The 26,771-nt window shown below is 36.0% G+C and overlaps 2 protein-coding genes across 2 annotated transcripts; both read right to left on the bottom strand.

Annotated features, from left to right (window-relative positions):
* On the bottom strand, positions 825-10,321 carry LOC18771617 (cationic amino acid transporter 4, vacuolar). Its single transcript, XM_007202867.2, has 14 exons — positions 9,368-10,321; positions 8,275-8,476; positions 7,854-7,938; positions 6,895-7,035; positions 6,676-6,794; positions 6,493-6,589; positions 6,202-6,374; positions 6,029-6,095; positions 4,653-4,811; positions 4,232-4,499; positions 2,983-3,091; positions 1,852-1,964; positions 1,448-1,523; positions 825-1,310 (listed from the first exon to the last, which is right to left on the bottom strand). The coding sequence occupies exons 1-14, from the start codon at positions 9,519-9,521 to the stop codon at positions 1,154-1,156; spliced, it is 1,920 nt and encodes a 639-aa protein (XP_007202929.2). The 5' UTR covers positions 9,522-10,321; the 3' UTR covers positions 825-1,153.
* Positions 13,525-24,240, bottom strand: LOC18769962 (BTB/POZ and MATH domain-containing protein 4). Its single transcript, XM_007202068.2, has 4 exons — positions 23,609-24,240; positions 18,906-19,251; positions 18,488-18,767; positions 13,525-13,980 (listed from the first exon to the last, which is right to left on the bottom strand). Exons 1-4 carry the CDS (start codon positions 23,995-23,997, stop codon positions 13,712-13,714), a joined length of 1,284 nt encoding a protein of 427 aa, XP_007202130.1. The 5' UTR covers positions 23,998-24,240; the 3' UTR covers positions 13,525-13,711.

Here is a 26,771-nt window from a genome sequence, read left to right as displayed (position 1 = left end):
CATGTTTCGGTCTCTTCTATGTTGACTTTGTCTCCAAAAGTGTTTGGATGTGTCGCCTATGTTCACCTCCATAAGAATCAGAGGAGCAAGTTGTACCATTGTGCTCTTCACTGTGTCTTTTTGGGTTTCGTTCCTCACCAGAAAGGCTATCGGTGCTATCATCCTCCTACTCGACATCTCTATGTGTTTATGGATGTTACCTTCATTGAGAATAATATGTTCTTCTCTAATACATGCAAGCATGTCCTTCAAGGGGAGACTAGTAGTGCATGAAATGACTGGCTAGATTTACAAGGAGAAATTGTTGTGGATGGTTTGATACAAGGGTAAGCAACAGTGGAACCAGTTGAGCCTACTGTTTTGGATGAAACTACTGATTTGGAAGAAACTCCAGCCTTGGCCAAAACCACTACTTTGGCCAAATTTGAACCTGCTAGTTTTATTGATGGTGCTAAACCGATTCCGCCCCTTGCTTCTCAAATAGTACCTGATCAAGCTCCTCTCGATATTCCTGAGGTAAGCACTTCTATTCCGCCCCCTGCTTCTCAAATAGTAATTGCTTAGCGTGTCTATCAATAGATCTAGATCAAAGAGTAAAATGATTAAAATCCTTTGAAGTTGCAACAAATGCTAAATGGAAGATTTTGTTTTTTTGATTCTTTATGTTTTCACAACTGAAGAAAAGAAAATATTGATTTTTCGTTCGAAACAAGTTTCTTCATAGTGAAGTAGAAGATGAAGTTTATCTGTGTACAAAAAAGGTTGGCCTACACAGGTGCTTTTCATATGAATGTTGTCAACAGAACTTTTCAACATTTGAAGGGTTGTCCAAGAAGAGCAATATGTATGCGTAAAAGTAGTTATAGTTCCAGCGTTGAAGAAAACAGAGCTTGATTTTCTCTGAATTTTATCCTTTCGTTCAAGACCTACCTACTGTGAATTTAGAACAAATTGAGATACATTAATTAAATTAAACTATTTACATGTTTTTGCACAACACTTCCCGAACCACCCGAAGAAGATTATTTTACAATGAGATGAACAATTCTGTTCGGAAGTTCCATTTTAAAAATTTACATGATAAAACTTGAAAAGTGATAAACACATCTGTCACCTAACTTGGGGTGAGTGTTGTTCTTGTCCTGGATAAAGACTAGGACAGATAGTCTGATGAGGAACGATACAGCTCATCAGCATAAGCGGAGGGCACATAAACTGCATTGAAAAGTGAACTATGGCTCCGGCCGTAAAACAAGTATACCACTGCTCCTATGGCAAACCATACAGAGATGCGGATCCATGTGGCAGCTCTGTGAGTTAAATAGGAAACAAATAACCAGTCGTGAATATAACATACTTGGAAAGATATAGATAAATATATTCAGATTTTGTGTTTGAACGTGAATTTGATTATTTGTGTGTGTCTGGAGGGGAAGGGAGCACTCACCCAAGATCAATTAGCAAGTAGGTATTTATGAGAATGCAAGCAGCAGGTAAGAATGGAACAAATGGACAAGTGAAACCTGGAGAGGGGGAAAAAAACGTTTGTTACGTCAGCAGTTAATGAGAAATATCTATGGCTTTCACCTGCGTGTACAACCACACCAGACTTCTGAATTCATCAACTGCATTTTACCCCTCCCAACTAATTCTAAAGATTGGGTTTAACTTTTGAAGGTTGCAATGTAGTAACATAAAGGTTACGGATTACTAAACTACATTGAGTTTAATAAATAGTTTGCTTAAATTCCGAGGATGAAGTCCATCCTCAGCACTAGCAGAAAACTTAGAGACCAAAATTTCTAGTGTACGGACCCATCAACACTGACTAATGATAGAAATTACTTGTACCTCCAGTGTGTCCAAAGCTGTGCCTTCCGTCATCTTGATCTGTACAGGTCAGCACAATTAAGCAGCACAGCAGGAGAGCTCCACATACTCCACACACAGTGAAGCGAAGAATGCTGGCACAATCAATAAGTTGGGACAAAGTTATTATGCATTAAACTAAATCCGATGAAATTGTAAGATATGCATGTGCGAATCTCTGATCTCATCCCTGTTCACATATGATTTACAGAGAAAAAACTGCATATGTTTATTATGGAATACACCTGAAGCATAAAGAGCCCAGATATTTAATAGAATGCTGGTCAAATCTAATGTTAAGAGTTTTTCAAAATAGATTTCCTCTTGTTGGATTCTGGATTTGTGAAATTCAGGCTTGTTTTCTCTATACTAGTAAGCTAAACCCAGTGTAATGTTGTCTTATAAACTAAATGTGTGTGATAAGAAGCATTTCGGCTGCATGGACAAATGCCAGATAAGCAAATTTTCATGGATTGAATCGAACTATGAAGGAAATGGAGATTCCAGGTGATATTTGACATTTGGACTAATCTTCTCTTTTACCACGTAGGTTACAATATGCACGTAACATGCCTAGGATTATCAAACATTAAACATTGTACAATTAACAAAAAAAAAAAATGATGAAAAGGAATCACCATAAAGTTTGATTCCTTTTCGTGTCTATCAATAGATCTAGATCAAAGAGTAAAATGATTAAAATCCATAAAGGAATCACAAAAAAAAAAAAAAATAATGATGAAAAATAATGCGCATCCAATACAGTACACTTTTTATGAGTACATTGGTACAACCCCACACAGATATAATTTATAAATATATTGGCACAACCCCATTCTGGAACTTGCAAACTAACAAACCAATGGGGAATGGGGACGAGAGTTTTTGAGCCAGGATCTATGGAAACCAGTGATCCAATATGATTTTATAGCACCACAAATCCAAAAATCTTAAGTTGTTGGGGAATGGGCCAACAATATAAATCAAGCTAACCAAAGTTTCTTGTCAAAAAAACCAAAAAACCTATCTAGAGTCAAAATTCTGGTCAAATACAAAAAAGGCCATTAATCAAAATTCAACATGCTTAAAATGTACTCTGGAAAAATGACAAACCTGGAAAGGCCTTGAGCTGAAGCTGCAAATGCAAAGATAAAGACCCCCATACAGAGAAAAGTTATGGTCCACGCAGAAATTTTCCGTCTTGTTTGTTCATTTTGATTCTCTGTATGATTATTATGAGTCAAAAAGAGGAACATCATGGTCCTAACATGTTGTAGATGAAAAATTGAGAAAAAGTTTGCACTTTTAAAAGCAGAAAGAATCATGAATGGACTATCATGAAAATATTCAACCTTATCTCAAAATGAAAACAAGCATAAGGTGCATCCTAGGTAGAAATTTCAACCATACACACTAGGTACCATTATGTAAAAATACACACTAGGTACAATATTATGAAAAGAAAAACCAAAGATCATAATAGCCAAACCTGTGTCCTCCCCGCAACCCAACAGAAAAGTTCTAATTTGGAATTTGAGTTTGAAGTATAATCATCTATTATATATATATATATATATATATATATGTATTATTGTTTAATGTTTCATCTTGCAAGGGAAAGTCAAGACATAATGAGTTCAGAAATGGTGAAGAAGAATGCTATTAAAATTTTAATGAGACTATACATCAGCTTAAATGCGATAATGTGGCAGAAAAAGAAATTTTATTTTGAAGACCACAATAAGTTAAAAAACATGGATCCTGCACCAATTGTCTAGGATAAAAACTTAGTCAATTTAAATTAAAGCAATCTTCATTTTACATGGGATGAGATCCTAGTGGCTAGTGCAAATGAGACTATCCTAACTTTAAGAGAATATGACCAATTTGGTCCCTTAGTTTGGGTGTTTTTAGGTTTCTGTAGTTTTAATTCTTTTTCAATCAGGCTGTCATAGGCTTCGTTTACATTCAAGGGAAAATTAAAGAATCCATCAATTAGTTAGACAGAAATGTAGCGCGCCTCAGGTGAAAGTGGGAGGTTAAGGCAGGGACCAGATTGAAAATGAACTAACTATATTGATATGATTAAAAAAAAAAAAAAACATCTAACTAATTGACGGATTCTTAAATTTTCCTTGATTGTAAAAGAAAATTAACTAGAACCGGATTGAAAAAAATTAAAACTACACAGATCTAATTGAAAAAGCACCCAAACTACAGTGATCAGTCATTTTCCTTATTCTTAGTCCCCCATGTTTAGTGAGGGTCTCTGTCCACTCCAAAGCAAAAGCATCATGATTTATGTACATTTCAAGTCAAATATTTGTTTTCCCATACTTCAAATAATTTAAGACACTATTACCCTGTGATATGCTTTTCTGAATCAGAGGATAGCCAATTGATGCCTCCCCAATTTCATGTAAATATCGACTATTATTCTCAGATGAGCCAGAAGGATTTTGAAGGTTTTTGCTGTCACTTTCCTGAATATTAGGACCAAACCGCAATGATACTGACTTAATAGACTCTTGAAGTGATGATGAAAGTGGCACCTCATCTGGTGGAACATATCTGAGTATCAAAACTGAAACTGCAGCAGTTGTAAATGCAAATAGTGTACCAACACTAACCTGTATCCACAGAATATATACATACATGTTAGAGTGAAAACAAGAAGACAATAAAGATTCATCTCTCTATACATCAATATCTTTAAATTCATTATTTATACAGACAATGTGATCATCCTTAAAATCTCCAGTCCAAAACTTTGGTTAGCTTACCATTCCCGCCAATTGTGAAACATCCATAAAGAATGCCAGAACTGCTGCAAAGATACCAGTTGTAACCGTGCTCTTCACAGGAACTTGGGTGTTTTTATTAATGTCTGAAAAAAATGACGGCAACAATCCATCTCTAGCCATTGCCATCAGTATCCGTGGCTGGAAAATCAAACACATGAGAGATTTCGAATTATTAGGTGGAACAGATCTCTGATTTGCAATAATAAGTACCTCCAAATAAATGGAAATTAAGGTAATCATTAAGAAGCATAGCAGATATAAAAACCTATTGATGATACACCACCATTAAGGTTTTGGTGGCACAAACTTATAGTAGGCCATTGAACAGATCCATTATCTTCCCCAAAATACCTTTTCAACTAAAGATAGATTAGTCTATGATATGCTGCTGAATAGTTAAAAGTAAACGACAGTTTTTAGATTATTTTGCAATGGGTTTGTTTTTTTATGTTTTGTTATCTTTAGAATCCGGTTAACACTTATATAATGTCAGCAATAATCATCTCCTGTTAATGGTAATTCTACTTGTCACATAATGTTTAAAATAGCATTCTGGATCACACAACTCCATTTCCTGCTGAATACATCCAAGCAAACAGAGACCAAATATTATGCACATGCAAAAGAAAAACATATATCTACGTCACATCAATATATTGGAGTTTTAGGGTGTGGATGTATTGATATTAATATGGGAGTATAATGTGTTGCCACTTTGACACAAAATATTAAACCCAGTTGATATGTTGTAACAGCAACTAGCAAAAGATTAATTAAATACTATCAATTTTCTTAGTAAAATTAGTGCACACACATTCACGCTAGGGCTGATGTCTCACTCTATCTAGTTCTATCATCTCTTATCTTATAACATGGTATGACCGTATGATAACAGGAATACTTAATCTGAAGGCTGACTGTACCGGTATATAATAAAAACTAAGGCACAGCATTTGTCTGGGTGCAAATCAGACTCAGAATCTATTAGTAAGGACAAGGCCATGGAATGAGCCAATTCGTGAAAGAAATTCTATCAGTGCTACCTCCTAAATTTTGACTGGTAACCTAAAGATTTTTTAGACTTAAAAAGAGTATTGTAGTCCTTTCTCAGTATGGGAATGCAATGCAAACAAAACAGCAAACTCTTTAGGCATTGACACAAAATCTTCAAGAAGAATTCTTCAAAACTGTCAGGAAAGTCCAAAAGAATCGACCAATATGTAATTGAATAAGCAGGAGTAAATGAAAAAACTTAATAAAACTCCAGTCTGCATTAGTAAAACTCCACTGTAAAGAGGCTCATAACTATGCTAAATAAAAAAAATATAAAAATAATGAAGGTGCTATTAACACACCTGGGCAAGAAGCGAACCCAACAAACTTGCAAAGAGAGCAGTAATTGCTCCAGTTGTTATAATAAACCTGCAATATATGCATATGAATCTTAAAATAATTCATTTTAAATGGAAGGCATATCACGATCCTGGAGAACAGAGTGACAACAGAACCAGGAAGCAAATATGCTTACACTGCCCAATGTAGCCCATAGCTCGCAAATACTGAGGAGATGGGAGTGTCTGGATCTAAGGCATAGTATGGTACTAAGCCCGTAATAACAAAAGATACAAACATATACAAGATGCAACATATAAACAATGCTATTCCAATACCGAGGGGCAAATCTCGTTGAGGATTCTTCACCTGTCATAAATAATACGTTCTTAAATTCTTGAACAGGAGCCCAACAATAAAAATTTTATAAAATTTTATTTGACCATTAAATCACACATCACGATAATCTTCTACACAAAATTCTTACCTCCTCAACTGTGCTGGTAACTGAATCAAAACCAATATATGAAAAGAAGACCACAGCAGACCCAGCAAACATCCCATTTATTCCAAAGGGAAAGTACCTAAAAAATTAAAGCGCAATGTGAGGTAGACCAGTAGTCTAGTGAGATTATCATATAACAAAGTGTAGACAACAAGACCCCATTACCCGCTGGGAAGTTCATATCCAACCCATCCAGTTTTGAAACCCAAATATCCACCGGCTATCACGATGAAAAGCATGACAGACACGTTTACTGATGTAACAATCATTTGTACCAATGAACTCTGAGAAATTGAGTTCTTTGCTTTAGTAAGAAATGCAACAAAGAAAAAGAAAACTTGAATAGATGAAAAAGATTGAATGATTGTTTAGGAAAAAGAATACCTCCTTTATCCCTGTGCACAAGAGAAAAGTGACGATAAGAACTAATACTGCTGCACATGGATCAACCACAATACCAAACACAGGGATGGTATGAGGGGCCAAGATTGCAGGCAACTTATCCACACCTCCAAAAAACAAGGCCTGAATAAAGAAACAGAAGAACCATATAGTATCTATTAGCACTGAGGATCTCCCCCACTGTTTTCTATAAAAACTACTGAATTTGAAGAGACAAATTACTTAAAAAATAATCAATGACAACTTGTAAGAATGACGGTGAATTAAAACAGATGGAGACTTCTCTGCTGCTAACATCACATACCTTTGCCCTCCTTTATTCTTTAGTAGAATATTTTTTTTAAAGTTGTACTAACACTCTAACTCATCGATGGAAAGATATGGTTATTTCACTCTAACCCAATCAGAGATATTGTAACTCATAGAAAAAATACATTTCTGTTCCAATTGTTCTATAAAAAAAAGTCAGTTTGAGTGAGACAAGTGTTTTCTTGATGGAAAGCATCTGGAGAAGCCTTATAGACCTGGGAAGGCTGAGGGATGACATCTTTTTCAATACAACAAGAACTGATTATAACAAAAAGGAGGAAGTTTTGAGCAGCACAGGGCTAATACAATAACTTAAGTATTTTAGGCGTTCCACAGTCATGTGCCAAGATATATTGTCAGAAAGAAGGCTTGTTTTACAAATATTGCAAAGCGAAAAGCAAAACTGGTCAAATGATACTCACAACTGATCCTCACAGATACATATTATTTATTATTATTCTTTTCAATGCATTCTACACGTACATATGTTTTAATGCATTCTAACATTCTAACATTCTAACACAACAACAACACACACACACACACACACACACACACACATATATACCAGATTTGCAAAATAAACACAATTGCATATGATGATGCCAAGCAAAGACACAAAAATACACTACCAGATTTGGGGTTATGCCACGAGCAACAGCTGCACCACCAATAGTATATTCTAGAATCAGAGCCCAACCTACCAACCAAGCAACACTAAGGCAACCACAAGATGTTATTGTGTTAGTCACTAAGAGAAGGTTTCATACACATAAATAAAAAGAAAAATTGTCATGAATTACAAAAATTAAGAACTTAGCAATATAATGGATAGTTTAACCATTTTCTCAAAATTACAAAAATTTATTCTAATAAAGAAATTTCCTTTTTACTTAAGTCAGAAAATTTTCAACCAGTATGCCTTGAACTGATCTACTAACAAGTTATTTTACAATTTGCCTACATCAAGAAATGAATTCATCAAACAAATTAAAGTGCACTGAGGTTGAGACTTCTGTTGACATTCAAATGATTAAAAAGATTCTATAGTACCCTTCTCCAACGCATATGTAGGAATAATGATAGGCACTTCCAGCAGATGGGCAACGACATGCAAGCTCCGCATAACAAAATGCTGAGAGTGCAGCAGCTATCCCAGCAATTAAAAATGAAATAGTAAGTGCAGGTCCTGCATGCTCTCTAGCCACTGTGCCAACAAGAACATATACTCCGGCACCTATAGTAGCTCCAACTCCTGATTGAAAGGAAGTTTTAAAAGAATGATCTCTATGCTTGAATGATCTCTATGATTGTAGGGAAATGAAAACCACAGGGAAAAATAAAAGGGCTTAGGTTTTAAGCATAAGTTGGAAAAAATTTCAGATCGATGTAATAATGAAAATCAGAGAAATAATATATATCTCACTTAAACATCAAAGAGCATCGTATTCCAGTTTCTAGTGAAAAATTATGTTAACGTACTCAGATAGGTTTTATCTAAAGCCCTAAGGCCCCGTTTGGTACGCCGGACTGTCTTGGCATGGACTATGCTTAGGGACTGTCCTGGATTGGCTTGGCTTGGTCTAAGCTGGATAAGACTTGTCCTGCCTTTAGTGTAATGTCGGACTAAGAAGCTGGATAATGAAAATAGTACTATCCTGTGTTTGGTGTAGACAAAGACATTGCAAAAATGATCCTAGTATTTCTTGATGATAAATAGTTCTAAACAACCAATGAAACAAACAATGAACCTATCATGAGGCAGAACGCTTTCACATGGTTTTTGTTTTATATTTAACACAAGAAAATTAATTTAATACAGGGAGGAATAGCCTAAGAGAAATTTTTTCCAAGCAATTGCAAAAGACCAAATGCAGCAAACCCATTATACATTTGAAAAAGAAAGAGAAACTGCTAGCAAACCATTAAACAGGGACTTCAGGAACAAAATACTTTCACTTTACAGAGAACAGCACAAGAAAACATAACTGAATTAGCCACATTAGCCGATACCATAAACTTAAATGAACTTAGAACAAGCTAATAAGAAAAACAAAGCAAAACCCATTTCAAAACAACACGTGAGAAACAAACAAAGCAAAACCCATTTCAAAACAACACGTGAGAAACAAGTTAATGCAATTACCAATGGCAATGAGGTCAGTGACAGATAATTTCCTAGCCAACTGATGATGCCCCTCGCTCCTCACATGAACTGAATCAACTTGCTTCCTCTGAATCAAGCTTCTAAACCCCCAAAAACATTTCCTTCCACCACCAACATTACCAGAGCTTTGCATATCAACAAGCACACCCACAAACCAAACACACAAATACTCTGTTTCGTCTATGTCAGAATTACTATATCATTGAAACAGAGAAAGAAAAAGGAAATCAATCTGGGTCTTTTAAACAATTCCGAGATAAGAGAGAATGATGGCACTGGGTTTGGATTCTTGGGTCCAAGACAACGACTTTTTGTGACAGTTGATAATAGTGATTGAAAAGTAAGAATAGATATTACTGCAACGCAGAGGTGTAAAGTGATTTCTTTGGTGAATGCTTCTATTAGCTTTTGGTAGGAATAGGAAGTCCAAAACAAGTGAAAGAGACAGAGAAAGAGAAACAAAGTTATTTGCATTTTTGGAAGGGTAGCCAAAGTTCCAATCTTCAACGGACCTGGGACAAAAGCAATCTCCCAGGGAACCAGTCAAAAATTATATATATTATATAGATACAAAATCTTATGCTCTAATTATTTATTTACAGAAATGAAAAATGGAAAATCCAGTTTACTCACTGAAAGAAAAAAGAAAAGAAACCCAATCCAATACCAAATTTACCCGCTTTTTATTCGGCCGCCGAGGGAAAAGTTGGCGTCAAAATATCAAATGCCCTGTAAAAACCTATTGATTTTTTATATTTTTAATGAAAGAGTAGAGAAAGATTTTGGCAAAAAAACGAAAGACAAGAGAAAGATTAGATAAATGGGAGAGAGAGAATCATAGAAGGAACATGACAAACGATTGAGAATCGATAAGATTGAAACTAAAATCTAAACACCATTTAAAGCAACTTTTATTATTAGAACTAAAATCCCTTGGCTCAGGCTTGTGTCAATTTGTTATTTTCTATTTTTGTTTTTTAAGTATTGAAAGGGAGAAAATGATGCTTGTATTTCATGAAAATAGGACTCTCTCTATTAATTTTAAAATAAAAGGATAAAAAATAAGTATAGTTGTATTTTGAATGTGCACCACGGATATATTTGAAAGGCTTAAATATCAAAATAGTCCCTATGTTTTAACTATTTGGCCAATTTAGTTTCAATGTTTTTAATTTGGCCGATTTAGTCCTTGTATTTTACTCCATTAGCTAATGTTGTCCATTCCGTTAAATTATTGTTAAAAAAGTTCACTAAAGTTTTAAAAATTAATTTTTTTAAAAAACTGTAATTGTTTTAAATAAATAAAGAAAGGGTTATTTACTGTAGACGTCCTTGAACTATGGCCCCAGTTGCAATTGGGTCCGTAACCTTTTTTTTAAGGCAATTATATCCTTTAATTAGATAATCAGTTACAATTAGGTCCTGCCGTAATAGAATCCGTCGAGATTGACCATGTGAGTGTCATGTGATCTTCTTGTTCGGGGTATATTCGACTTTTCGTCGTTTTGAACGAAATAAAATTCAATTCAGCATTGGAGAGAGGGGGAATTAAAACCCATCAAGTTGAAGATGAAAACCCAGATGCTATTTCTACACCAGAAGAAGAAACAAAAAAAACAAAAAAAAATCTCAAATTCTTCTTCTCAACCACCAAGTTCCAGATTTCCTTTCCTTTTTTTTTTTTTTTTAATGATCTTCCTTAGAAAATAAGGGCATAAAAAAATAAAAAAAAGGAAAAAGGGGGAGCATTAATGAGATCCATACGGTTAGTCAATTTCCAAGCCCGGGACTCGCTCGCTTTCTTCAAAGACCGGGCTTTGATGATTGCAGCAACAGTGAATATGATGGAGCACAAAAGCAAACCAATAACAAGCAAAAGCTTCAGAGAAGCAGTAAGGGACCCTTTGACATGTGGTTGGTGGGTGCCATTAGTAACCCCATCTTTGCACGGAACTAAATAGGGACCGTAGAGATCAAGATTGCCCAGAAAGGAAGTGTAAAGTAACTGAACTGACCAGTACCCGGAACCAAACCCGAAAGATTGTTATAGGAAAAAGTCCACAGATGTCAAGCTCTGCATTGTGGATATGGACGAAGGGATGCTACCCACCAGATGGTTTCTCAAGAGGTTGAGGTAATTCAATATCCGCATGCCTGTAATCTCCTTCGGAATCTCGCCGGCGTGCTCGTTTCGGCTGAGATCGACGAACGGCTGATTTCGGGTGCGATCGGACCCACAAACCTCACTGAAGTTGAAGAAATCGAGGTCGTCCATCACTGTGGCAGTCATCGGGTGGGCAGGGTGAACGGGTTTCCTCCGTCACTAAGCATCGAAGGTGGGTATGGGGAAGGGGAGGTTGGGATGGGGGTTGGGGAAGATGAGATGGGGGTGCCTTTTTCTGGGTTTGGTGCTACTGTTCTTGTTCTAGTTTTTATTTTTTTTGAATTTTTTGTTATTTTATTCTTTAAGATATATTTGTTCTTGTTATTATTATTATTTTTTTAAATTTACTTTTTCTCCAGCACAGTAAATAATTCTGGAAGAAGGAGCAGTTCATCCATGCTAACTGAAAGGACGCTTTTACCCATAATTTGGACGGACAAATTGATAGATTTGGATGGCAAGACGTAATTGCAACTGTTTGTCCAGCTAAAGAATGTAATTGCCTCAAAAAAAAGTTCACGGACCCAATTGCAAATGGAGGCCAAGTTCAAGGATGTCTACAGTAAATAACCCAATAAAGAAATTACAAGTTCACTTTAATGATAAACAAAATAAAGGACTGCAAGCCACAAATTCTCCGATTGATCACCACCGATTCAAACCCTCTAATAAAAAAACTTATTCGATCTGCATCAACGCCGTCAGTCTCTTCTACATGCCCATAATACAATCCATAGGGTGGATGAAAACATTAGAAAGAGCAAAAAGGTCCTAGCAGCCATGAAAAGAAGGATGAACATTAACAAATGGATTGTTGGCTCTTGCAATCATGCTTATCCTTTATCTTATCAAGCTTACCCGCTAGCCTACTGTTGCACTGCCTTGTGCTTATTTTTGTTACTATTAAAAAAAAAAAAAGATTAACAAAATAAGAAAATTTTAAATTAAAAAAAAAATAAAATTTGGAAACCCAAACTCTAAACCCTCTTCTTTAAATAGCAATTTAACGGAATGGCCAATATTGACTAACGGAGTAAAACACAAGGACTAAATCAACCAAATTGAAAACACAGGGACTAAATTGGCCAAATAGGTAAAAGACAGTTACACAGGGACCATTTTAACATTTAAGTCACCCTTTAAATTCAAAATACAATTATACTTATTTTTTGGTGGCTAGGATTGTTTTGGCTTGAAATCCCCTTTAAATTCCATCAAAATCCACCGAATTCTATTACTTTATGTATGTCCTTCAAAGTCTATGGCATTTTGAGTACATCATGTCTTTAAAAATTTGGACTGAATACACCCATATTTGTATGGACTTTATAAAATTCCATTGAAGTCTAAATTGAATATGCCGGAACTTTTATACTCCTTTAAAATCCTAAAAATACCCCTAGATTTTTAAAGTCGATTAGAATCCCTTAAAAAGTCCAAATTGAATACATAACTTTAGGAGTGCAAAAACTTAGGAGGTTGGGCAACAATTGAAACCATTCGACTTGCTTGGGTTGCAAGAATGGCATCCTACCTAAGATTGAAACCAACTCAGCCTTAATTCATTATCTTTCCTCTTCCTTTTATTTTCATTTTTTTGGATCAAATATATTTCCTCTTCCTTGAAAGTAAATATCGTGGCCAATGCCTTTGATCCACTAATCTGTTTGCCGCCCGATGTCCCTCGTTTTGTAACACCAAACATACTACATTCCAAATTTGACCTCTTTGCCAACTGATAGGTTTTGCTTAAACCTATTCTGTTGTTACATTGCTGGTTTTAGCATCTTGTCCCCATCCGGGAACTGTTTGATAATTCATTAATAAGCGTCTCTCGTATCATTGAGGTTCATCAATTTGTTGGTGTGTTGGTGTGTTCATTTGGTTGATTGCATCAAAATCAAGCCTAGTTCTCTTTTTCTTCCATAACAACCCAATAACTAAAAATTGTTCATGCCAATGTTTGCACTTGAGACATATATAACTCAGTCCACTGCATCATATTTCATCACTGATTCAACATACAATAGAATACAGATTTCAAAGTACGAGTTTTTGTTTTGGGTTCTTTTTCCCTCTTTGTACAATCCTATCACGGTTTTCTATTCCCTTTCATTCCATATGTGTAATGAAAACACCAATTCAGCACATTTACCATATCAACCTTCTTGCCCAGGACTCATACCTCTCGCATCACCACCATCAGAAGACTGGACCCAGAGGCTTTGACCTCTCTCTCCTACATCTTCCCAGTTATGTCTACGCCTATCAGTTGTATCCCCACCATCAGAAAACTGGGCCCAAACACTTCGACTCTTTCCGCCTCCGCTGAGTTCCTCCTCAGTTCCTGCAACTGTCTTCAAAAGCTCTGACTGCAACAGTGGGCAGTTCTCCTTGAGCAACTCAAAACCATCTGTTTCCATGACGGCTGCATAAAAAATAATAATTAAGAATGTGGTTATAGTAATTGTAAACAGAGGAGCATGTAAAAGTAATGGAAACTTTAGATTCCTTTGCTGATTCCAGATTTGGAACTTCAGAACCTCCTGATGAGAAGAATAATTTTCACATTAATTTATGCAGTTGAGATTTGAATTACTAAATTCATAGATTACAGTTAGCCAAAAAAACAAAGAAATTATTGATTTATTGTATTGAATGGGTAGAAAGGAAGGGAGTGCCGATGGCTATAAATAAGGAATCATTGCAGAGAACTAAATCACCTGTTTTGGCATGCGATATCAACAAAATACACATGAGTTTACCCCCAAAAAAGTAGACAGACACACCTCATAAAGTCAAAATGCTAAAAATTGAATATCAGGCAGTTCCCCCCAAACCTCTCATCCTTGGGGAGTGCAGCCTTAAAGATTAGATGAAGCATGATGCATATACAAGGAAACAAAAGTTCTCCCAAACAATAAGGGACACATGAACCTACTCAAGTAAAAAATCACAAAATTTAGTGAGCACCAGATAATTTTTTTTATGAACAAGTCAATGAGGCAGCCAAGAGACACGTGAAGAAACTCATAAGTTCAAAATTTAGAATCAGGAAATTCCTTATAAGCCTCTCATCCCTGTTGGCCACGGGCATAAATATTGGATCAATCATGCAGTATAACTCTCTCTCTCTCTCTCTCTCTCTCTCTCTCTCTCCCTAAAAGAAAACTTGTTCGATGCCCCCAGATTTTGCAAATTATTTCTCTATTCTGTCATTACTCTGCAAATTGATATTTTGTTCCACACATTTGAATTCATTGAGAAGCTAACTGAGCAATAAAGAATTCAACTACAAACTAAACTCTTTTTGGATCAATCATGCAGTATAACTCTCTCTCTCTCTCTCTCTCTCTCTCCCCTAAAAGAAAACTTGTTTGATGCCCCCAGATTTTGCAAATTATTTCTCTATTCTGTCATTACTCTGCAAATTGATATTTTGTTCCGCACATTTGAATTCATTGAGAAACTAACTGAGCAATAAAGAATTCAACTACAAACTAAACTCTTTTTCCAGTTGGTCTCAGACAGTAGGTAAGGATTATCACCCAACTCCACTTTGGCAATTCCCAGGAAAAAACCTGCTTCCCTGAACAGATTGGACCATGGCTTTGCATCCACAAAACAATGAAGAAAGACATGATTGGCACTTTTTCCCTTTTCCCCAGATATAACACACCAGCTTGGAGACAAGCATGCATTCGTTCACTTAAAGTCCTGGACATGACTTCAAGTCCCGTAAGACATGAGGACAACATCCAAATGGATTGTGCGGGAAGCATGTACGAACTAGCTAACCATACCAACAACACATTTAATAATGAGGTCTGGCAATAGATGAAGACGCTGGTATATTTATCAAGTACTAGAGCACCGACTTGGCAGATGACTAGGTATTTAAATTCATGGGAAGAGAGGGTGGCCTACATCAAGCATCCTGCTATCCTGTAACATATTCTAGGCCTACTTTCATTGTGACAAAGATAATGCATGAAGGGGATGTGCAACCTCAATGCCAAAAAACAGAGGAAACCCCAAATCCTTATCTTCAGAAACTAGTCCAAGATTTGTCTTCGCTTGAGAAATAACAGCTGAGGGAAGTGGAGAAGCGTCGGGGGTGGGGGAGGTTGGAGGTATGGTGGGGCTGGGTTAATTTTTTGTTCCAACTTTTAATTTTTATGTTATTCTATTCTTTTATATATAGGATTTTAAAATTTTTAATTAATTTAAAAAGAAAGAACTTTTTTTATTAACTGGAGGCCACATCAGCTGAAAAAATGGGACCTATGTTGCCACGTCAACATTTAACGGACTTGTTAACAGTAAGAATAGCAGATGTACCTATATGTACGTTTTTCATGAGTTTGTGTATGAATTTGTAGAGTCCTACAAGTTTGGGTTCCAATTTGAAACGACTGTCAAAGTTTGTAGGGTTTATGCAGTTAACCCTAACAAATAATTTACTATGTATTTTAGGTTCATTATCTTTGAGTCTTTCTATGTAAAATGATTAATGTTTTAGGTTGCATGATTCTATCTTTCCACATTTTTAAGTGTATTAATTTGGGTCTTTTAAATGATTCTGTATCAACGACTACAAAGGGAACTACTTTGTAGGGTTTGAAAGTAAGTTAACGGTGAAAGAAATTAAAGTTCTCATTCATATGTGAAGAGTATTTATCAGGTGAGTGCTAATGGCTGGGATGCTAATGTTTTATCTAGTGACTCTTGTCACAAACCGTGGAAGGGCACCTCTAGTGGTTATCCTGCGTTTCTTCAAGGCTGCGAGTTTGTGGTTGGTGGAGGAGATAGGGTGAGATTTTGTGAGGATGATTGGTGTAGGGGAGGTGTGCTCAAAGAGGTTTTCCCCAGACTCTTCATTCTGTCCAGTAAGCAGCATTCCAGTATTTCTTCTGTTGTGAGTTCCGGGGTGTATCCCCAGAATTGGGATTTTGGATTTAGAAGGCACCTTACTGTGTGGGAGATTGATGAGGTGACTAGGTTACTGGTTATCCTGGATGGCGTTAGATTGATTCCCTCTAGGAGGGACAACAGGTGTAAGTTGGATCACTCTGGGTTATACTCGTGCCACTCTTTTTGTTCCTTCATTCAGGATAATGGTTCCGCAGAGGAGTTCCCTCCTTACCCTCAAATTTGGAAGGCTAAGAACACCCCAAAGGTAATTCTTCTATGGCAGGGTTGCCATTGGAAAAGTAAATACTTCTGACACTTTGCGGAGGCATCGCCCCTTTATGTGCTTATCCCCACTGGTGCACTCTTTGCAATACGGACAGGGAAAGCACGGATCATCTGTTCATTCACTGTTCCTACTCCTTAAAGGTGTGGTGGTTACTTCTTCGGGAAGTTAATGCTACTTGGGTTATTCCTAAAGGCTGCTTTCAGCTGTTATCCTACAAGATTGATGCGCTGGGTAGGGGGAAGAAAGCTAAAGTTCTGTGGGGTTGCTTGGTGCATGCAGTGTTTTGGAACTTATGGTTGGAGCGTAACAGAAGAATTTTTGAGGACTACTAAGGGTGTGGGGGTGGCTGAGATGTGGTATAGAGTGAAGTTTCGGGCGGCTTTATGGGCTTCGGTTACTCCTGTTTTTAAGGATTTGGCTGTCTCTTCTATTATGCGAGATTTGTTGGCGGTTGTGAAGTGATGTGTTGCTCTTTTATTTTTTCATGGGTGGCCTTTTTGTTTGCTTTTGTCCTCTTTTCCTTTGTTTGTTTTGGTCTTGAGGTTGCTGTTTACTTTTGTTTTGCTCTTGTGGATTCCTAATCCACTTGCTTGTTTCTTTGTTTATCTCTTTGAATTTATGAAGTTTCTATTCAAAAAAAATATGTGAAGCATGAGTTGACTAGGAGTGATTCCCAGACACCTTTAGTGTGATTCTAAAGGCTAGTGTGACATGGAACTTTTTTAATTTCTGTATTGGAGTAATTCCAATACACCTCTGGTGGGAAACAAAAGAAAACCTCATTTTGAAACTCTTTGATTTTACTCAAAGGAACTTGGAAATCCAAAGGTTACATTAATGGTAAGTAAAAAATCCTCCCTGTCCTTTCCATACCAGAAAAAAAGAAGTTGAAATCAAGAGTCTAGTACTACTTTTTGATGAGGTAGGAGCCAACTGCAAATTCAGTTTTGACTAATACTTGTAAGAGGATGGGAACCCTAAAGTACTAACACAAGAGTTAAATCACAAAGTACTAACACAAGAGTTAAATCAGAGTCCTCAAAATCAATATAATCCTATTCGTAACTTGTAAGAGTATATATCCCAAAAAGAGGCAAAAGTCTGAACTTTTTGCAACTGCCAGAGTCCAATTACAGTATCTAGCGGTATTACTATTCGTGAACAGTTTTTTCGGAACCTTTTTTAGGACCATCGGGACACAACCCAAGAACACGAAGTATACAAGACCTAATTAAGAGAAGAAACAAATGCAGAAAATAAAAAGAAACAATATCCTCAAGGACCACTCAAATAGACATCTTAACAGTCAACCTCCCAAGTCATGAGTAAGAAGCACCACATAAATAAGTTGTGAGAACAAGCTTCTAAAGAAAAAGAACTAATTTCTGAGAAGTGCTACCTTAAAGACCTTGGGTTCCATATCCATAACAACTATTTCACGATTATCCTCTTCCATTCCATTCAGAAATTCTCTTTCGAGACGGAAATATAAGCCACCTATTCTATTTAAGTATAAATATTTACTTAGACTGATCTGTAGACGGAGCAGAAAACCATCTCGCTTAAAAGTCTACTTACCTCTAATACAACTGCAAGTGGTAAAGCTGAACCCCTGAAGGGGACTTAAAAGGAAAAAATAGCAAACCAATGGCATTTTAAAGTGTATATGCTAAACAGAACTGCTTATTCGAATACGTTAATAGAAAACATGCAAAAACAAAAGGGACATACGTACCCACTAGATTTTCAGCAGCAAATTTCAGGCAAACGGATTTTAGATCCATAGCAGAAAAACGATCAGCCAAGGCCAGAATATTGGCAACAGAATTGACAGATACATCCTTGCAGAGAACAGATTCACACATCAGGGCAAGCCTAGCTAAGCCATATTTGTCTGCTGCAGCTAACAACTTTGCAGCTAATTTGTCTGATAAAGATGGCATGCAAGATGAACTTGTTACTGAGAACTCTTCATCTTCAATAAGATTATCTGTATAAATGAAGTGCAGCAAAGCCTGCTCGGCAAACATGAAATAAATTATGAAGAAAACCAGGATAAATTGGTAAATTACATCAACTTAAATAAACCTTAGTTATTTCTTCTCAAAAGGCTTCATTTTAAAGAAAAATAACTAATTTCTGAGAAATGCTACCTTAAAGACCTTGGGTTCCATATCCACAACAACTATTTCACGATTATCCTCTTCCATTCCATTCAGAAATTCACTTTCGAACTCGGGAGACCGAGCAGCCAATACTAGCTTGTGAGCATGAAACTTTACGCCACGCACATTGAAAGTTACATCTGAACCTTCCTCATTCTCCAATAACATACCAAAATGAGCTCCAATATCAGACTCAGGGACATCTATGGAGTGCAATCTTGAACTGTCTATTGCAGAAACCACAACACCAACAGTGCAATTAAGCTTCAAGCAATCGTCCTTAAGGAAAGTCGATGACTCAAGCATAGTGCGTCTGAAAAAACGTTTGTAGCCCCTAAATGAAACATAAGCAAATAAGCTTTTTGAAGGGGAAAAAACATATACAAGAAACGAGTTTAAGGAATCTTATGAAAAATCCTGTAGATCATTTCTGGAAGTCTTGCATGTTTTAGATAACAGTGATGATGAACAAATAAATGACAATGCAGATGTTACACGCATTCTCCAAAAGTGCACAGTAGAGTGAAGGAATATTGCAAATATGCATTCAGATGTTTAAAATATTACAATACTTAAATATATAGAGGCCAGAAAATTCCATGTTAGGCCACAATGTGGAACTAGAAAACCTATGATGCATGCAAGGTTAAAAAATTGTCTATGACACTGGAAATAATGATAGTCAAAATCAACGGAATATTGGTGGAAATATCTATATAAATCATGAGAATATGGAAATTTTGAAGTAAAACTTTCAGGAAACATGAAACCATTCAATAATGCACCTATTAAATATGGTATTTAATAGGTGCATTATTGATGGAGGAGATAACAAACTTGTTGAGGCTGCTGGAGGAGGTGAGATTATTTCCATACAAAGAAGATGCAAGAAGATGGTCCTTAAAGCCTTCAGGGCAATTTTCTTGTAAATCCTACTTAAATCGATTGAGAATCATACCTGGTAGTCCACCTTTTCTCCCTTAAAGTCTGATTTGGAAATCTAAGGTTCCTCCCAAGGTTAAGGTTTTGGCTTAGTTGGTGGTACAAGGGAAGGTTAACACCTGTGATTACTCCAAAGACGTAGGTCAGCATCATCTTCATTACCACATTGGTGTATTTTATGCAAGAATTCGGGGGAGTGTTAAGGAGATGGAAATGGATGAGGTGTGGGAGAAGGTCAAGTATTGGGCAGCAATTTGGGCATCCGTTTCGCCTGTTTTTCAGAATACATCTCTATCTGATATCATTCTAGATTGCAAAGTTGTAGTGTCTTCATTATTTTTGGTTTCTTAGATGTAATTTGTCGAATTAATGTTCTTTCCTCTTCTATTCCTTGTGTAATACTTGTCTACTTTAATGTACAGAATCTCTTATGAAATAAAATTTCATCTTTTCATTTTTTTAAGAAAATCACCAATTAAATATGTAAACTTAATAACTAATCTATCTACAACAAATTTTCGACGAAAAAAAATCTATCTACAACAAATATATGGCATGTAAAGTGAAAACAATCTGTGTTGTGGACTTCAAACAGAACATAATTACCTAAGTTAGCTAATTGGTGGACTTATCAAATATGACATAAGTATAATATCCATACTAAAGGCAGCAAGCATGTAATGCATGTGCAATATAATGGAAGTTGTTGTAGTGTGGTGAAAGTTATAATACAAAGAGAGAGGGTGAGATGTGAGAGATAATAAAGGGTGAGATACTTCAGCCGTTTTTTTCTAAAACAGAAATATTTTAAATTTTTGATTCTGTACTATTTTATCCTCTTTAATGTGATTTTCCTTCAATGGTTTTCTTAAACAAAGGATTATTTTTAAAATTTCACCAAACTTGAAGTTCTACCTTATGATTATCGTATAGAATTATAGATACTTATTAAACAAAATTAAACTTGTACAAAATTAATTGGTATAAACAAAATTAATCGTTACAATCAATGTGTAAAATATTCATCGATATACGGAGCTCCCATCGAAATTCCATGTTTTGATGCCACTGATATCAATAAGTGGTGGACTGAGATCACCCACATCTTGATATATGTCACTGAGATATCGATGGATTTAAGCACATTGTGTGAACTTTTAAGATATTCTCAATAGTTTCTGTTCTGGATACTATTCTAGCTATGGCTTAGTGATAGCCTTTCAAAAGAGCCACCCTTAATAAGCAAATTTGGTAGTAGGAATGCTAGCCGTGTACTCTAATCTTGACTTAATTTGCAAATAAATTGTCAAGGTTTGTGAGGCGTAAATAAAAAATAGCAATTGTACACAATAGAATGCATAATGAAACTAATAAGTTTTTGCACATTGATTCAAGTTTGGAGAACATATATGTGTCTAGACGTTATTACCGTGCAGACACCATTGTAAACAGGGAGGAAAGCAAGGAGGGGTAGTAGAAAATACATGGCGTTCGCACGGTAATAACGTCCGGACATCCACATAGGAGAAACTTTGTATATATATATATATATAATATATTATCATGGATGTAGTATTATATGAAATTTACTATTTAATTTATGCATTATTGATTTGTTTAGCATTGCCTTAAGTTTCAAGCAAAATATCTTCCCTCTAAAAGTTTATACAAAACCTTCATGTTGTCAAATTAATTTCCATTGTTACCCTAAATTTTACCAATATGTCAATCAAAATAGACACTTCCACTAATATTTTTATCAATATGATTATGAACTGCTGGTAGTGACGTTTTGATTCTTTATTTTAAATATCATAGTAGCTAGAAAACCTTTAAATTAAATGTAAAATCCTGAATCCAATAAATGAAAAATTAGTGAAAATTTATTTGTATTTCTAATGACAATAAGAATATTGGATGAAATAGAATTTCCCTTTCAGTCATTCCATAATCCTTACCTTCTTCCTTTAGTGAAGCATGTAACATAGGTGAACCTCATTAGCCCAAAAACTATCAAGGCCTGACGTGTGACTTCACCTTAATTGAATAATACAAGCCAGCTACCCTCAATCTTCCCCATTGCATACACCAGATTTGTTAATTACATTAAAATTTTGTATTTTGATATTAGGTTCTCGATTGATTACACAACTTATCTCCTCTCCAATTTCATTGTTTAGAAGATCAAGCCCCTCTCTCACTCCCTAAACCCTTTTTGACTCTTTCATTTGCAACGGAACAATGGCAGCGAAGAAAATTGAGAAACAGTCAATCAATCCTCCTATTCCTTCAATTTATGAAAAAATTGCTCAACTATTTTACATTTCACTTATATCACTTAAAGCACCATGCCCGCCACCGCCTATTCAAAACTCTTTTACCAACCTCCCCCACTACTCTTATAAATCATTAAATAAGAACCAATTAAGTACCCTGCCCTCTTTGTTACCTAAAGAGGAAAAGAAATTGAAGCCTCACTCCAATGTGTCAGAGGAGATGTACTGTGTAGCACTAGGTGATTGTACCTATATGTGGTGAGCTGGCAGTTGGTTGTATTAATTAGGAATTGGTTGTGTTGGATTTGTTTTCAACAAGATTATTTTGTGAAGCTATTTAAGTGGAGGTTATGGACACTTGTATTATTTAAAGGCTGAAGTGCAGCACATTTTGCCCAAGTCTTAAATCATTCACAATCCTTCTACTGATTTCAATTTTTAATATATCTTCTTCAACTTCTACCTACCAAATAAGTATGAACAGCATCATTAAAAGATACAAAAAAAACTTGCTCTGGTCCATACACACACACACACACACAGAGAAAACAGAAACAAAACAAAAAAACAAAGAAACTCAAAACGTCAGATATGAAGTGTGCTCCACATGCATTATTTTACCTAGACACGCATTCCACCCATCCAACTACTACATACTAAAAAATACAATCACAAATTCACCTTTTCAGCTCATTGTCCCCAAATCCATCTCACCCTGCATATACTATAGCGAACACGGGGTTCAAAGACTAAATTCATATGATTTGTAAGTTGCAATACCAATTCAATTATTTCGAAGTGTATGTGAGCACATTACTTCTAAGTCCTAACCTACTTCAAGATGCAAAGTTTGGAAGTCTTTGAATTCTCCTTCTCAACAGTTGATACTTTCAGGAAGTGGTCCAGTAGAATAAATAAAAAGTCTCAATGGTGTAGGCTGGATAAACCAGTGTAATAATGAGCCTACTAGTACTGCTGTTCCTTTGGAGGTTTTGACATGAAGGAAAATAGAGGGTCCAGTCTTTGGATCTTATAGTATAGGGGATGAACAAGACCGCTAAAGAAAATAAAACAATATATGGTATGGTTCTATCATTCCGAATCAGGTGTTCCACCCCCTGGTACAGTTTGCAAAAGCTTCAGAATTTTTCTCTTATGGAGATCTCCAAATCGATGAAAGTTGGACTTGCAAAGATAGGATGAGGTTCTAGAGCTGAGCTGAGTTTAAATTAGCACTTGCTACATTTATGTAACAAAATGCTTAAATTCCTCTATTTTTGTAAGTAATAACTTCCAACAATCACTACTATCAGAAACAAGCTTCATATTTAAAAATTCCAAGAAAGAAAATATTCGATCTCCAAAAAATTCCAAACAAAACCCAGAACCAATCGAATTATGAACAAAAGGAAAAGCAAAAATTCAAAACTAAACCATAAAAAACTACCCAAAAAAAATACATTTGATACTCACCACATGCTACCTCTATACTTGAGCGTGTAGGGCCCGCTTTCCAGAGAGCGATCGAAATGGCTATGGACCTTGTGCTTGCCATGAGTACCCTGATCAACCAGAGTGAGCTCGAAGAGAGCTCGCACGTCGGTACCTTCGCTAGCTAGAGCAATGAAGACGGAGACATAGGCGGAGTTATCCTCCGGGTTCTTCCCATCTGGGTAGAAATAGATGGCCCATTGGAAGCCTCCGACGGTGAAAGTCTCACTGGCAATGTGTTTGCCGACGCCAATTCCTTTGGCCAACGAATAGCCTTTGATGACGAAGTTATGGGAGCCGTTGACGGTCTCCGTGACGAAGCGCGAGCTGGAGGGAGAGACCAGAGGGCTCTTGTGTCTGTGTGAGAACATTTGGGGTTAGGGAAGAAGAAGAATAAGAAGAATAGGGTTTGCAATTTGAAGGTAAGTTAGGTCAGTTTGGAGATGGAAGACATCAATTTGTTCGATCGACTTTTGCAAAGAAGAAATTTGATGGTTTTTGTTGTTTGCTGGTAAATGATTTTCTTTTCATTTGCAGGTCTGTTTTCTCGATGAGCGAAGCTTCAGGTGAGAGAAAGGGATATGAATTCGCCTATTGCCCAGGGACCTGAAAATGAAATGTATTATTGTCTTGAATGCCCCGGGAATCTAAATTTTTGCCATCTGGGGCTTGTCATCTACTTTTTTTTTTTGTCGAATATATATTTAGAACATTTCTTAGAATATATATTTTGTTATACAATAACCAGAATATGTGCGAATATTAAGCTGCACATAAAGTAAATGAGACACAACATTTAACTAGAATATGTGCGAATATTGAGCTCCTCCTGATATCTTCATGATTATCTTTTGGAGCGAAAATCTTTCTGAGTGAGTGAGGGATGTAGCCATCAACAATTCATGTAGTTGAGTAAGTAAATATATTTCCAGTGAGCTATCTCTATGTAAATCATAGAAATTTCTAGAGTCCGTGTATCTAATAAAACCCGGGCTATTTGTAAGTTTACTTAAAAAGAATATGCCCGTATATAGTGTTATGCGGAGATAGCATCAAATATGCCTCACATCATCCCAAAGTGGTGGTGATGGAGCTGAGCTATATCTGGAAAATGCGATATCCGATCCAATATACTTCCGGAAAATCCTTTAAGTGCCTATTTGGCATTGCTTATTTGGGGTGATAAGTGATTTTTTTAAAATTTTGGGAAGCCCAACCCATTTGGTAAACTGTGAAAAAATCACTTATTGTTAAAAATTGCTATGAGAGAAAGCTATAAAGGAAAGCAGCTAATGAGGTGCTTTCATTTTCTGATTATGCAGGAATCAGTTTCGAAGAGGAGCTGGGTTTAATGATTAATCGGCAATCATTTTTCTGATTATGAGTAAAATCAATACCGACAACACTTTTAACAAAAATTTTACCAAATGTCAAACTACTTTCTCTAACAGCTGATTTATCTCACAACAAATTTGACAACAATTATTTTCATAGGACAGCAATGCCAAACTGGCACTAAGTGCCCAACGGATAATCCTCATAAAAATGCTTCAATACCTTCTTAGTATAAGCAAGAATCTCGTTGGCATAATGCTCGATCTTTAGGCCGAGACAAATATGTACTCACTGAGGTAATTTATGCGTATTTAGAATTGAGTACAGGTTTTGTGCTTCAGGCACATGTCCTTCAGGGACTTGCTTTATGTAATTTCAATCCTTCAGGGATTTTAGTTAAGGGATTATACTTTATGACACATTATATAGCTTTAACCCAACTATTTATACATCTTTAGGGAATCGCTTCTGGCGATATGCTCCGTGCATTGAACAACCCCTTAAAGATAACATGTTGGTCTCCGTAAATGTGCAGTAAAGGGGCACAATTGAATCTGTAAATATGGAGAAACCCAACATTTCTTGTTTCTGCAAGAAACATTGTGTCATACAAATTAGGTATATTCCATTTTATTCCGAACACCCAAGTATAACTTTTAGTATTAACATCTTTTTGGGTTCATACTATGGGTTTGTTCTTTCATGTTCATTCCAGTCTGTAATGGAATTGCCTCTTTCCATTTTTGGCCAATGATATTATCGACATTTAATAATAGAACGTGGTTCCAATCAACACAACCCATTGATGATTTGAGTAGCTACTCCAAAATCAAAAATTGTCATTCATCTATTCATGATCCCACCATTCTCATGTGCATGCGCATGCATCAATTATAAGCATTTTCTTGCTTTTGAGTACCCAAGCCACTTTAGGGGGCTTTTATTGTCGCTTTCCAAATAGACATCTCTTATAAGATGAATTATGTGAGAATGTGGATCATAACTTCCAATGAAGCGTTATTTTACAGTAGGGCGTGGATAATCTCCATTTTGGGAGTTGGAAAATTTAAAACCTATATATCTGTCATACTGCAGGCATGCCACAGATTAATACAAACATGTTTGCTACGCATTAGGCGTGCACCATATCAATATTGACATGTTAAAGGATTGTCCTTTCGGGACTTCAATCCATATTATTTGCTACGCAACAAGCGTGCATCATATTAATCACTGCTATACCCATGTTCTGTTCTTATGGGACTTTAATCTGTGCAGTGTATTATCAATGTATCCAACTTGCAATCTGTAAAATTTGCATTAATAATTCATAGATACATATCAGAATGATACAAGTCATTCTTCTGGAATGATCATTTGCATGGCGTTCTTCTGGAACGACCTTATCTCCCCATTTGGTTACCTTTCAAGATGTTTTACAAAATATCAAAATAAGTGTATAAGCATAAAATAACACAAGTATTGCTTATATCCTTAGGTGGGAGAAACTTTTCTCAAGTATCATTCAAACTCGTATCGGCCTAATAAATATAATATAGCGCTAAATGATCTAGTTATATCCTGCAAGAGCAAAAAACACAATTCTTCTCTCTGTCAAAAATAAATAACCCTTCAGAGTTAGGATCACTTCATGGATTCTTTCTTTGGATGTTCGTTCTAAAGAAATCAAACCACTTATGAACAGAGAGTTATAAAAAGAGGAAAAATGCAAAAAATTGTGATATTGATTGCAAGATAAGGTAAGCAATTAGGTGAGGAAGTTGATGAGAGCAAACAACAAACTCTCATT

This window comes from Prunus persica, chromosome G7, assembly GCF_000346465.2.
Source record: "Prunus persica cultivar Lovell chromosome G7, Prunus_persica_NCBIv2, whole genome shotgun sequence".
In the NCBI taxonomy this organism is placed as follows: domain Eukaryota; kingdom Viridiplantae; phylum Streptophyta; class Magnoliopsida; order Rosales; family Rosaceae; genus Prunus; species Prunus persica.
Note: the sequence above shows the minus strand (reverse complement) of the source record. Positions and strands in the feature narration are given on the sequence as shown.

What these genes read in the sequence shown, in the direction of transcription:
- LOC18769962 (XM_007202068.2), bottom strand. Translation starts at nt 23,997, where the DNA reads ATGTTCTCACACAGACACAAGAGCCCTCTGGTCTCTCCCTCCAGCTCG. An exon ending in AAGTATAGAGGTAGCATGTG is followed by an intron (nt 19,252 to 23,608) that starts GTGAGTATCAAA and finishes TGTTTCATTTAG; the next exon opens with GGGCTACAAACGTTTTTTCA. An exon ending in TGCTGCTGAAAATCTAGTGG is followed by an intron (nt 13,981 to 18,487) that starts GTACGTATGTCC and finishes TTTTTTATGCAG; the next exon opens with CCGTCATGGAAACAGATGGT.
- LOC18771617 (XM_007202867.2), bottom strand. Translation starts at nt 9,521, where the DNA reads ATGCAAAGCTCTGGTAATGTTGGTGGTGGAAGGAAATGTTTTTGGGGG. An exon ending in TATGGGCTACATTGGGCAGT is followed by an intron (nt 6,096 to 6,201) that starts GTAAGCATATTT and finishes CATATATTGCAG; the next exon opens with GTTTATTATAACAACTGGAG. An exon ending in TCAGCTCAAGGCCTTTCCAG is followed by an intron (nt 1,965 to 2,982) that starts GTTTGTCATTTT and finishes TGATTGTGCCAG; the next exon opens with CATTCTTCGCTTCACTGTGT.